This window comes from Astyanax mexicanus, chromosome 25 (genome assembly GCF_023375975.1).
Source record: "Astyanax mexicanus isolate ESR-SI-001 chromosome 25, AstMex3_surface, whole genome shotgun sequence".
Lineage (NCBI taxonomy): Eukaryota > Metazoa > Chordata > Actinopteri > Characiformes > Acestrorhamphidae > Astyanax > Astyanax mexicanus.
Window position 1 is genome coordinate 7,898,829 of NC_064432.1, and position 12,517 is coordinate 7,911,345.

Consider the following 12,517-nt stretch of genomic DNA (forward strand, 5'->3'; position numbering starts at 1 on the left):
ACAACAGGTCTCACTTTCCTCAGTTAAGCTCAGTGTTAATGATTCAATAATAAGAAAGAGACTGGGAGAAAATGGTCTTTGTGTGAAATATTAAAAATAACACATAATTTCAGCACAAGAGCATCGTACTAAAAGTCAAACATGGTGGTGGTGGTGGTGTGACAGTCTGCTGTTTCACACCACTGTAACAGACCAAGTGTAAAGAAATAGATGACTACAGAAACACGTAACAAGGAACAGTGGCCTCTGGTGGTTGGAATCACCCACTGACCTTAAAGTTCGTCTGGTAGGATTTGTAGCTGAAGGCTTGAGTTTGCAGCTCGTCTATGGAGATCTGGATTTCTCCCAGCAGCATCCGCACTTTACCCCGGTCGGCGTCGATGTCCAGAATCTGAGAGTTCTGCAAAATTCAAAGTGATAGAAAAACAACTAAAGCCCCTAAATAACCCCTAAAAAAACTGGCCAGACAGCTTCAAAATATGACCTGGATACAATTACATAACAATATAAGTTTATAGGTTAAATAACTTTAATATCAACCAATATTTCACGTGTAATAGAACTAACTGATTTTACCAAATTGAAAACCTCTGGAATAAAATCAAGAGGAAGATGGATGATCACAATCCATCAAACCATCAAACCAAGCTGAACTGCTTGAATTTCTGCACCAGGAGTGTAAAGCGTAAAGTTATCTAAAAGCAGTGTGTAAGACTGGTGGAGGAGAATATGATGCCAAGATGCATGAAGAAAAGTGCCAGGGTTATTCCCCCAAATATTGATTTCTGAACTCTTAAAACTTTATGAATATGAACTTGTTTTCTTTGCATTATTTGAGGTCTTTTTTGTTTTTGTCTTCCTTTTTTCCAGAGCATATACGTTCCACCATTGTAATGCTCTGGATGTTCAGACTTCCAGCTCCGACCCAGATAATAAGCTTTGGGGCAGGTGAAACACGAAGCACATGGAGCAGATAGGACACTCAGACTTGCTCCTATTCCTATTCCTCCTGCTTATTTATCAGTTCATACGTAAACTAACGCAGCACCATAGCACATTTATGGCGTTACTTACGGCGTTACAGAAACACACTCTGGTTCTCTGTGCTCTGTGCAGCTACACACATGCCCACGTGCACTTATGTGAGAGTCTCTTAAAGGGACAGTGTACACATAATTTAATACTGGCTGTTACATACTGTATTTCCCCCAAGGACATTTAAATGGTCATCCCCCTGCTTAGCAACCACCTAGCAACACCTTAGCAACCACCCTGGATACCATAGCAACACCTTAGCAACCACCTAGGAACACCTTAGCAACCACCTAGCAACACCTTAGCAACCACCCCAGATACCATAGCAACACCTTAGCAACCGCCTAGCAATACCTTAGCAACCACCTAGCAACACCTTAGCAACCACCCCGGATACCATAGCAACACCTTAGCAACCACCTAGCAACACCTTAGCAACCACCTTAGCAACTACCCCGGATACCATAGCAACACCTTAGCAACCGCCTAGCAACACCCTAGCAACACCTTAACAACCACCTAGCAACACCTTAGCAACCACCTAGCAACACCTTAGCAACCACCCCGGATACCATAGCAACACCTTAGCAACCGCCCTGGATACCATAGCAACACCTTAGCAACCACCTAGCAACACCTTAGCAACCACCTAGCAACACCTTAGCAACCACCCTGGATACCATAGCAACACCTTAGCAACCACTTAGCAGCACCTTAGCAACACCATAGCAGATACCAGCCAGCACTGCAATCACACTCGCAGTTTAGCAACCACCTAGCAGTTTAGCAACCACCTAGCAGTTTAGCAACCACCTAGTTTAGCAACCACCTAGCAACACCTTAGCAACCACCCCGGATACCATAGCAACACCTTAGCAACCGCCCTGGATACCATAGCAACACCTTAGCAACCACCTAGCAACACCTTAGCAACCACCCTGGATACCATAGCAACACCTTAGCAACCACCTAGCAACACCTTAGCAACCACCTAGCAACACCTTAGCAACCACCCTGGATACCATAGCAACACCTTAGCAACCACTTAGCAGCACCTTAGCAACACCATAGCAGATACCAGCCAGCACTGCAATCACACTCGCAGTTTCTGTAGGAACTGCAATCTAGTCATTATTATTATTATTCCATCTGTTTTTTGTCCGGTTAACTAGTGACGCAGTTTCCGAGATATCGACTTCGTTCAAAAGACAAAACGTGCGTCCTTATCGGGAATTGTGATCATGCGCGAAATACCAAAACAATTCCTCAGTTGTTTTTATACTCAGCTAATTAAGTTCTAATTAAGAAATCCTTACAACGAAGCAGAGACAAAGTTACCTCTATCCTTTTTATCATGCATTCTTTATTCCAGCACCCAATTGCATTTTATATTTCAAGTGGTGGGTCTATCTCCCCGTATTCTTACCTCTGCTCTCTGTCTGACGTTCATCACCTCCTTGTTAAGTTCATTGATATCTTGCTGAAGGAGCTCACAGAACTTCACCACGTTAGCCTCTTTCTCCCCCAGCGCCTTATCAATGGCGCTCCTCACTGCTGCTACGGACGGCTTGAGCGTCGCGAACACAGCGAAGTCCTCTGGCGGCGTGGGCACGGAGTAGCTCTCGATCAGCGCGTACATCAGACACACTGTCTTCATTTCTTCATCCAGAACTTCAATCTGAAAGGAAGAGACAGTGATCCATTTGATCACATAATTATATAACTATAAAAGACGCATGAAGACGTAAAAAACTGTGTATCTGTTTCTCACCCGTTCCTGGATCTCTTCCAGAAAGTTGAGGGCGTTGACATATTCAGTAGTGGTAGTAGGAGCAAGGTCCAGCCTAAACTGAGCATCCTGTGCCTCAGCGATGATGGAATCCATCTTCCTCTTGGCCAGAAGAGGCAGCATGTCATTGATGGCCTGCAGTAGTGAGTTGTAACATTCTGTCTGTTAAAGGGCCACTAAACCCCCTGATTTTAGACTCCACCCCCCAGTTTTGAAAAATGCTAAAAAATGGGAGTGGTAGCTGGTAAGCTACGCCACCGGTCTTTTACGCTAGTTATGCCGCTGGTACACTACGCCGCTGGTATGCTATGCCGCCAGGCTTCTACGCTAGCTACGCTGCTGGTCTTCTGCGCTAGCTAACGTTGCGTAGCTAGGCAGCTGGTAAGCTACGCCGCTGGCCTCCTTCGCTATCTATGCCGCTGGTAAGCTACACCGGTGGGCTTTTACGCTAGCTACACTGCTGGTAAGCTACAGCACCGGACTTCTACGCTAGCTACGCCGCTTGTAAGCTACACCGCTGGTAAGCTACGCCGCCGGGCTTCAACGCTAGCTACGCCACTGGTATACTACGTCACTGCGCTTCAACGCTAGCTACGCCACTGGTAGACTACGCCACTGCGCTTCAACGCTAGCTACGCCACTGGTAGACTACGCCACTGCGCTTCAACGCTAGCTACGCCACTGGTAAGCTATGCCGCTGCGCTTCAACGCTAGCTACGCCACTGGTAAGCTATGCCGCAGGGCTTCTACACTAGCTACTCCGCTGGTAAGCTACGCGGCTGGTAAGCTATGCCGCTGGTAAGCTATGCCGCCGGGCTTCTTACATTGCGTAGCTATGCCGCTGGTAAACTACGTCGCTGGTCTTCTGCGCTAGCTAACGTTGCGTAGCTAGGCAGCTGGTAAGCTACGCCGCTGGGCTCCTTCGCTAGCTACACCACTGGTAAGCTACACCGGTGGACTTTTACGCTAGCTACACTGCTGGTAAGCTACGGCACCGGACTTCTACACTAGCTACGCCACTGGTAAGTTACGCCATTGGTTACGCTAGCTACGCCGCTGGTAAGCTACACCGCTGGTAAGCTACGCCGCCGGGCTTCAACGCTAGCTACGCCACTGGTATACTACGTCACTGCGCTTCAACGCTAGCTACGCCACTGGTAGACTACGCCACTGCGCTTCAACGCTAGCTACGCCACTGGTAGACTACGCCACTGCGCTTCAACGTTAGCTACGCCACTGGTAAGCTATGCCGCAGGGCTTCTACACTAGCTACTCCGCTGGTAAGCTACGCGGCTGGTCTTCTGCGCTAGCTACGCCACCGGGCTTCTAACGTTGCGTAGCTATGCCGCTGGTAAGCTACGCCGCTGGTAAGCTATGCCGCTGGTAAGCTATGCCGCCGGGCTTCTTACATTGCGTAGCTATGCCGCTGGTAAGCTATGCCGCTGGTAAACTACGCCGCTGGTCTTCTGCACTAGCTAACGTTGCGTAGCTAGGCAGCTGGTAAGCTACGCCGCTGGGCTCCTTCGCTATCTATGCCGCTGGTAAGCTACACCGGTGGGCTTTTACGCTAGCTACACTGCTGGTAAGCTACGGCACCGAACTACACTAGCTACGCCACTGGTAAGTTACGCCATTGGTTACGCTAGCTACGCCGCTGGTAAGCTACACCGCTGGTAAGCTACGCTGCCGGGCTTCAACGCTAGCTACGCCACTGGTAGACTATGCCACTGCGCTTCTACGCTAGCTACGCCACTGGTAGACTACGCCACTGCGCTTCAACGCTAGCTACGCCACTGGTAGACTACGCCACTGCACTTCAACGCTAGCTACGCCACTGGTAAGCTATGCCGCAGGGCTTCTACACTAGCTACTCCGCTGGTAAGCTACGCGGCTGGTCTTCTGCGCTAGCTACGCCACCGGGCTTCTAACATTGCGTAGCTATGCCGCTGGTAAGCTACGCCGCTGGTAAGCTATGCCGTCGGGCTTCTTACATTGCGTAGCTATGGCGCTGGTAAGCTATGCCGCTGGTAAACTACACCGCTGGTCTTCTGCGCTAGATAACGTTGCGTAGCTAGGCAGCTTGTAAGCTACGCCGCTGGGCTCCTTCAATAGCTACACCGCTGGTAAGCTACACCGGTGGGCTTTTACGCTAGCTACGCTGCTGGTAAGCTACGGCACCGAACTTCTACACTAGCTACGGCACTGGTAAGTTACGCCATTGGTTACGCTAGCTACGCCGCTGGTAAGCTACACCGCTGGTAAGCTACGCCGCCGGGCTTCAACGCTAGCTACGCCACTGGTATACTACGTCACTGCGCTTCAACGCTAGCTACGCCACTGGTAGACTACGCCACTGCGCTTCAACGCTAGCTACGCCACTGGTAGACTACGCCACTGCGCTTCAACGCTAGCTACGCCACTGGTAAGCTATGCCACAGGGCTTCTAGCGCTAAGCTAGCTACGCCGCTGTGCTTTAGTCCGAGGAAGCTGTGATGCCACTCAACAATGCTGCATCAGCAGCAGTTGGAAAAGAGGCGGTGGCTGAATTCACATGTATCAGAGGATGCATATGCTAGTCTTCACCATTCTCCTAAGGTTGTAGGATCACTAGTGATACAGAGACCTAATGGAATTTGGGTTTGGGTAATTGGCCTTGTAAACTGAGGAAAAAATGGGATAAAGTTTTGGAAAAATAATAATAATAAATAAATTAAAAATGTGTGTGTGTGTTGGTGTGTTTGTCTGTAACCTCTAGGCAGCGCAGTGGGGACGGGGTCAGTTTGCTCTTGAGCTGGGAGGTGTCCACCAGGAGCATCCCCACATGTCTCGTTGGCTTGATGCCCAAAGCTTTCTTCTGCTGCAGAGTATACTTCTCCATGCTTTCCTCAAAAAAGCCCACATCTGTTTTACACACACAAAAACATTGCTATATTTTAGATTTTATACTTCCAGTTACCATATTTTTTGGCATTATGAGGTGCACTTAAAATCCTTCAACATACAGGAGTTTCAGTAAAGTTTCTCCAGCACCAAGGCTGGAGCAGCATTAGCATTAGCCGCTAACGGCTAGCTCTTTCGCTGTGCAGAGGTAAGTATTATTGGCCTGTAGCCTGCTGCTAAACCTGGCTAGCACTGCTGGAGCATTAGCATTAGCCTAGGTGCTAGCCCTTTCACCGTTCAGAGGCGAACTACGCGGTAGGAACCGTTAGCAAACATTCAGGGGTGCAACTACATACTTTTTTCATAGTATCTGCGTCCCAGAGGGGGGAGAGAAGCGTTTTAATATCATCAGCGGGGGGGGGGGGGGGGGGATTATGTTTTTAAAGGATACGTTTTAAAATCGTCAGTGTCTTGTCTATAATTTCCCCTACCGCGCTCCGCAAACCTGCTAACTGATTGGCTGTTTCTCCGGAGAGGAAATTTCTTTGGGGCTTTGATTTGGCGCCCCCTCTAGTGCAACGCCCTGATGCGTCGCATAGGCTGCATACCCCATTTTTGCGCCACTGCTAATATTGCCCTGGCTTACTCAGTGTGGCGCTGTCGTGCGGCATTTTCTACTGCTTGCGATTATCTGCTAATGCTAATGCTAATGCTGCTGCACCCAGCCTTAGTGGAAATCTAGAAATCTAAGCTTACTGTAAATGAACAGAACTGCTTTACTTTCTGTTTGTTTATTGATAGTGCGCCTCATAATCAGGTGTGCCTTATAGTACAAACAATACGGTAAGTATATATTAATGTAGATAAATAGTACAATGATGGTCTGAACCAATAGATAAAACAGACAAAAGCAGTAAAGTACCATGGTCCTGCTCTTTAAGGACGTTCAGATCCAGGCTTTCGTTCTCTTTGTAGAAAAGGCGGAACGGCTCGAACGAGTCAGCGTATCTGTTCGCTGCATCAAATGCAAACTTAACAGAATCCTGGAAAGCAATAAAAACCACACGATCAAGCAGTTTTACACTAATAAAATGCTAATATAACGTCAGAGTGTAAATAAAAGTACATTAAAACAGATTGCAATGATTTGAAAATCTCGTAAAACCCATATTAAATTTACAATAGAAAATCAGTAACTCATTTAGGACTTGATGGCAGCAGCGCATCTCAAAAAAAAATTGAGAAAAGGCTGTAAAAGTAAGAGTTACTAATAAGATGCTTAAATCAAAAGAGAATCTGGAGGAATCCTTGAGTTCAGGGACAAGACAAAATGGTCAGTATTGGATGCTGGTGATCTTCAGACCCTCAGGTGGCACTTCATTAAAAACAGGCTGTACTGATTCTGTATTGGAAACCAATGCATAGATTTTGATGAAAAGATGTAAAATATCTTAATAATAAATAATAAATAAATAAATAAATACCCAGAATAACATGATGTATAATATAAATAAGATATAAAGTATAAATGGAAAAAGTGCAAATTATTTTTGTTTTAATTATTAATATATACTATTTTCTCTTCCTTTCTTTCAGCATTTTTACGATATAAATGTAGAATAATAATTAGAATAATTATTATATATAAAATAATAATAATATATAATAATAAGTATAATATATTATGGGTGGAATGATGATCACCTTGATACTGCTGATGATGTTCTGCAGGTTCTGGTCTTCTTTAAGAGTGACCTCCAAACTCGGACCCTCGCCACACATCTTTTCCTCCGTCTGTAAGACACACAAACACATAAACACAGAGACATGCGCACAGAGACATGTGCACAGAGACACAGGCACAGACATGCACACAAACACACACATACACAGACACCCAGACACATGCACGTACATAGACACACATGTGCACAGACACAGAGATAGGCTGACACAGAGACAAGCAAACCCAGAGACACATAGAAACATGCACGCACAGACACAGAGATACGTAGACACAGAGGGAAGCAAACACAGACACATGCAGGCACACAGACAAAGAGATACGCAGACACAGAGATATGCAGACACAGAGGCAAGCAAACGCACGGACACATGCACGCACGCAGACACAGAGATACACAGACACAGAGATACTCAGACACATGCGTGTGTGACACACACACACAGCCACAGAAATACGCGGACACAGAGGCACGCACACAGAGATACACAGACACAGAGACAAGCAAACATAGACAGTGTTGGGAGTAACGGCGTTAAAACTAACGGTGTTACTAACGCCGTTACTTTTTTCCAGTAACGAGTAATCTAACTAATTACTATGACTGTAACTATAACGCCGTTACCATTTCCGACACCCCGTTACTGCACGTTACTTTAGCAGCTCTATGAACTTTTTTTTTTTATTTCGCTTTGCCCTGGTTAACCCCTCCTCTGTCCGGTGAACTTGAGCTTCTGGCCGCTGTGCCTGTGGTTTGGCGTGGTGAAGTGAGGCACAATTGTGACGATTTGCTGCTCTAATCAATTCAGTGATTGCCGTGGACAACCCAAGTTCCGAATTAAGGACGTTAAGCTCTTTTTAGCTGCTCCGGTTTTTGTGGTGCTGCTGCTTTCTATTTTAGAGCTTAGATTCTCTGCCCGAACCCGACCTGACCCGAGGACCGACCCGAAATCAGGCTCCTATTTTTATTTTATATAAAGCTCTGGTGTGATAATCACAATGTTGCTAAGTAACCAATTATTATTGTTCACTAAAGCGAACGAAATAGCGAAAATTGAAAGTGAAAAACATTTGTGTTAACTGAATCTAATAAAAACGGTAATTAAAAGGAAAAACATAACTATCTCGAACTGTATTTTGTGTTTATAAAACTTACTAAAACGAACTGAAATTACTGATAGAATACCCTCATTTTTGTGTTTAATTTATTTATAAGCGCTGTTGTACAGCGGAGTTGTACAGCGGGAGTTGTTGTGCCGAGCGCGCGGCACCTCGTGGTCCGTTAGTTCTTGTGTAAAGCGCTCGCGCTAGCAAGCCCACCCTAAAATGAACAAAAAAAATAAAAACAAAATAAAATTAAACTATAATAAAAATGAAAACTGTAATCAGCTCTGGGCGCACGTGAACGCCTCCGCGTTTGACTTGCAGCATTGTGTGTAGCTGTTCTTAAAAATCATTTAAATTAAATAATAGTTCTATGCTTCTATGTTACAGTGTTAATTAACATAATTCTGATTATATTTCGCTCATTCAATCAGCCCGAAAACAGACAGTTTATGGGGCGGATCGGGTCAGGCTCATAATGACAGTTTATGGTTCGGGCTTGGGCAGAATGTGCACGGGCTCCGGCTGGGGTCGGATTTTTTGGGCACGATCTAAGCTCTATTCTCTTTTGGTGAAGCTGTTATATTAATACCATTTTAACGGGCATTAAATTGTTGTTTTTGTCCATTATTTTGTTTTATATATACATATTTCTTTTGAGTGTGGCTTGGTTTGTTAAATTTCATCCCCAGACGCGTTTTTCCGCTTTTTTCAGTATTACAAGTTTTAGTAATTTTCTTTGGTTGTGTGGAGAATTTCGTTTTATTTTTTTGAAATTCGTTAGATTATATTTTTGTCAACATTTTGGGTTTATTTTCGTTTGTTATTTTTTGTTATTTTTCATAACAAAAATAATAATAGTAAATGCATAATTGATTTCCTTTTTTTGACGGGCGAATAATAAAAAGTAACGCGATAGTTACTTTTACTGGTAACTAATTACTTTTATAGTGGAGTAACTCCGTTAGTAACTCAGTTACTTTTTTGGAGAAGTAACGAGTAACTATAACTAATTACTTTTTCAAAGTAACGTGCCCAACACTGAACATAGACACATGCATGCACACAGACACAGAGATACACAGACACAGAGGCACGCACACAGAGACACGCCAACACAGACACATGCAGACACAGAGACAAGCACACAGACACAGAGACACAAAGAAATAGACACACAGAGACATGAAGACACAGAGACACACGCATGGAGACGCACACGGAGACACGCAGGCACGGAGACACGCAGTCACACCGAGACACGCGCACAAACATGCAGACATAGACACACAGAGACATAAAGACACAGAGACACACATATGGAGACGCACATGGAGACACACATGCACAGAGACATGCAGACAGAGAGACATAAAGACACACGCACATGAGGATGCACACGGAGACAGGCACGGAAACAGGCAGTCACACGGAGACACGCACACACAGAGACACTCAGTCACACAGAGACACACAGGCACAGAGACATGCAGACACAGAGACACGCAAATGAGGATACACACGGAGACAGGCACGGAGACACGCAGTCACACAGAGACACACACACACAGAGACACACAGTTACACAGAGCAACACACACACGGAGACATGCAGACACAGAGACACGCAGACACAGACACACGCACATGAGGATGCACACGGAGACAGGCACGGAGACAGGCAGTCACACAGAGACACGCAGTTACACAGGGACACACACGCACAGAGACATGCAGACACAGAGACACGCACATGAGGATGCACACAGAGACAGGCACGGAGACAGGCAGTCACACAGAGACACGCAGTTACACAGGGACACACACGCACAGGGACACACACGCACAGAGACATGCAGACACAGAGACACGCACATGAGGATGCACACGGAGACAGGCACGGAGACAGGCAGTCACACAGAGACACGCAGTTACACAGAGACACACACGCACAGAGACATGCAGACACAGAGACACAGAGACATATTAGGAGCTACCGCCCTGAAATCTAATTGATTAAGGGCGTGTCTGTAGTCAGTAATGGGCGGGGCTAAAAGAAAGCGCGGCTCAGTGCTGCATTACCTTTTTGTTAATAATGGGCTGAGTAAAGGAGTCAAAGTAGGAATCTGGAACCAGAGGATCCAGTGAAAGCACCGTCTTCTGAAAACAGGAGATGATCTCTGCTATACTCTCCTGAAAAACACACACACACACACACACACACACACACACACTCATCAACTACACTAGTGCTGTCTCATTGCGAGGCTTTGATTTAATCATGCAGATCAGAGCGCCACCTGGTGTCCTTAAGGTGCCATTACTGGACAGTACTGGCCAACCAGCAGCACTGAGGACAGTTCTTACTGAAAAGTTTTTCCATGAACAGACCAAGGTTGAGATCACATGATGCAACCATCGGATTTTGATGATAGGCTAGCACTGCTGGAGCAGCATTAGTTTTAGCCGCTAACCGTGCTAAGCACTACGTCTTTTATTCATTCAGAGGTGAGTATTATCAGCCTGAGTTGTGTTGTGTTGTGTTGGGTTGAGTTGTGTTGAGTTGTGTTGTGTTGTACTTTGTTGTACTGTGTTGAGCTGTGTTGTGTTGTACTGTGTTGTGTTATGTTGTGTTGTGTTGTGTTATGTTGTGTTGTACTGTGTTGTGTTGTCCTATGTTGTACTGTGTTGTACTGTGTTGTGTTGTACTATGTTGTACTGTGTTGTGTTGTACTGTGTTATGTTGTGTTGTCCTAAGTTGTACTGTGTTGTACTGTGTTGTGTTGTACTATGTTGTGTTGTACTATGTTGTGTTGTACTGTATTGTGTTGTACTGTATTGTGTTGTACTGTGTTGTGTTGTACTGTATTGTGCTGTACTGTGTTGTGTTGTGTTGTAGTGTATTGTGTTGTACTGTGTTGTGTTGTACTGTATTGTGCTGTACTGTGTTGTGTTGTGTTGTAGTGTATTGTGCTGTACTGTGTTGTGTTGTGTTGTGTTGTACTGTATTGTGTTGTACTGTGTTGTGTTGTGTTGTACTGTGTTGTGTTGTGTTGTACTGTATTGTGTTGTACTGTGTTTTGTTGTACTGTGTTGTGTTGTACTGTGTTGTTTTGTTTTGTACTGCGTTGTGATGTGGTTTACTGTTGTGTTGTGTTAAGCTGAACTGAGTTGTGCTGTGTTGTGTTGTACTGTGTTGTGTTGTACTGTGTTGTACTGTGGTGTGTTGTACTGTGTTGTGTTGAATTGTGTTGTACTGTGTTGTGTTGTACTGTGTTGTGTTTTACTGTGTTGTGTTGTGTTGTACTGTGTTGTGTTGTGTTTTACTGTGTTGTGTTGTGTTGTACTGTGTTGTGTTGTGTTTTACTGTGTTGTGTTTTACTGTGTTGTGTTTTACTGTGCTGTGTTGTGTTGTGTTGTACTGTGTTGTGTTGTACTGTGTTGTGTTTTACTGTGTTGTGTTTTACTGTGTTGTGTTTTACTGTGTTGTGTTGTGTTTTACTGTGTTGTGTTGTAACCTGGAAGTCATCGACTGAAGGCTGGAAGGAGAGCATGTGTGTGTCCAGCATCAGCTCTGTGATGAACATGGGCAAAAGTGAATCATCTGCGCTCTGCTCTGGTACACTGTCCTGTAACACACACACACACACACACACAGAGACACACACACACACACACACACACACACACCAATATCACCCAGTTTTCATCCAGTCTCTTTCTTATTATTGAATCATTAACACTGATCTTAACTGAGGCTGTAAGTGAGACCTGCAGTTCTTTAAATGTTGTTCTGGGTTATTTTGTTTGGGACCTCCTGGATGAGTTGTTCATGCCCTTTTGGAGTAATTCCATTTATAAACTGATAGACGATCAAAACTTTTCGTTTTCTCGTCTGTATTTGAATTATCTTTTATCTGCTTCATGTTGTCAGACAGGTTTACATGTCTGGCAGTAATCAGGCC

The 12,517-nt window shown here is 45.1% G+C and overlaps 1 protein-coding gene across 1 annotated transcript in view; it reads right to left on the bottom strand.

The window, feature by feature from the left end:
- dnah6 (dynein, axonemal, heavy chain 6) overlaps window positions 1-12,517 on the bottom strand; it is a 103,612-nt gene that overhangs the window by 77,524 nt on the left and 13,571 nt on the right. The window contains 8 exon segments of the mRNA XM_049472675.1: window positions 272-400; window positions 2,462-2,713; window positions 2,807-2,959; window positions 5,574-5,725; window positions 6,627-6,747; window positions 7,409-7,498; window positions 10,635-10,745; window positions 12,071-12,176. Of these exon segments, the coding sequence (XP_049328632.1) occupies window positions 272-400; window positions 2,462-2,713; window positions 2,807-2,959; window positions 5,574-5,725; window positions 6,627-6,747; window positions 7,409-7,498; window positions 10,635-10,745; window positions 12,071-12,176 (1,114 nt within the window).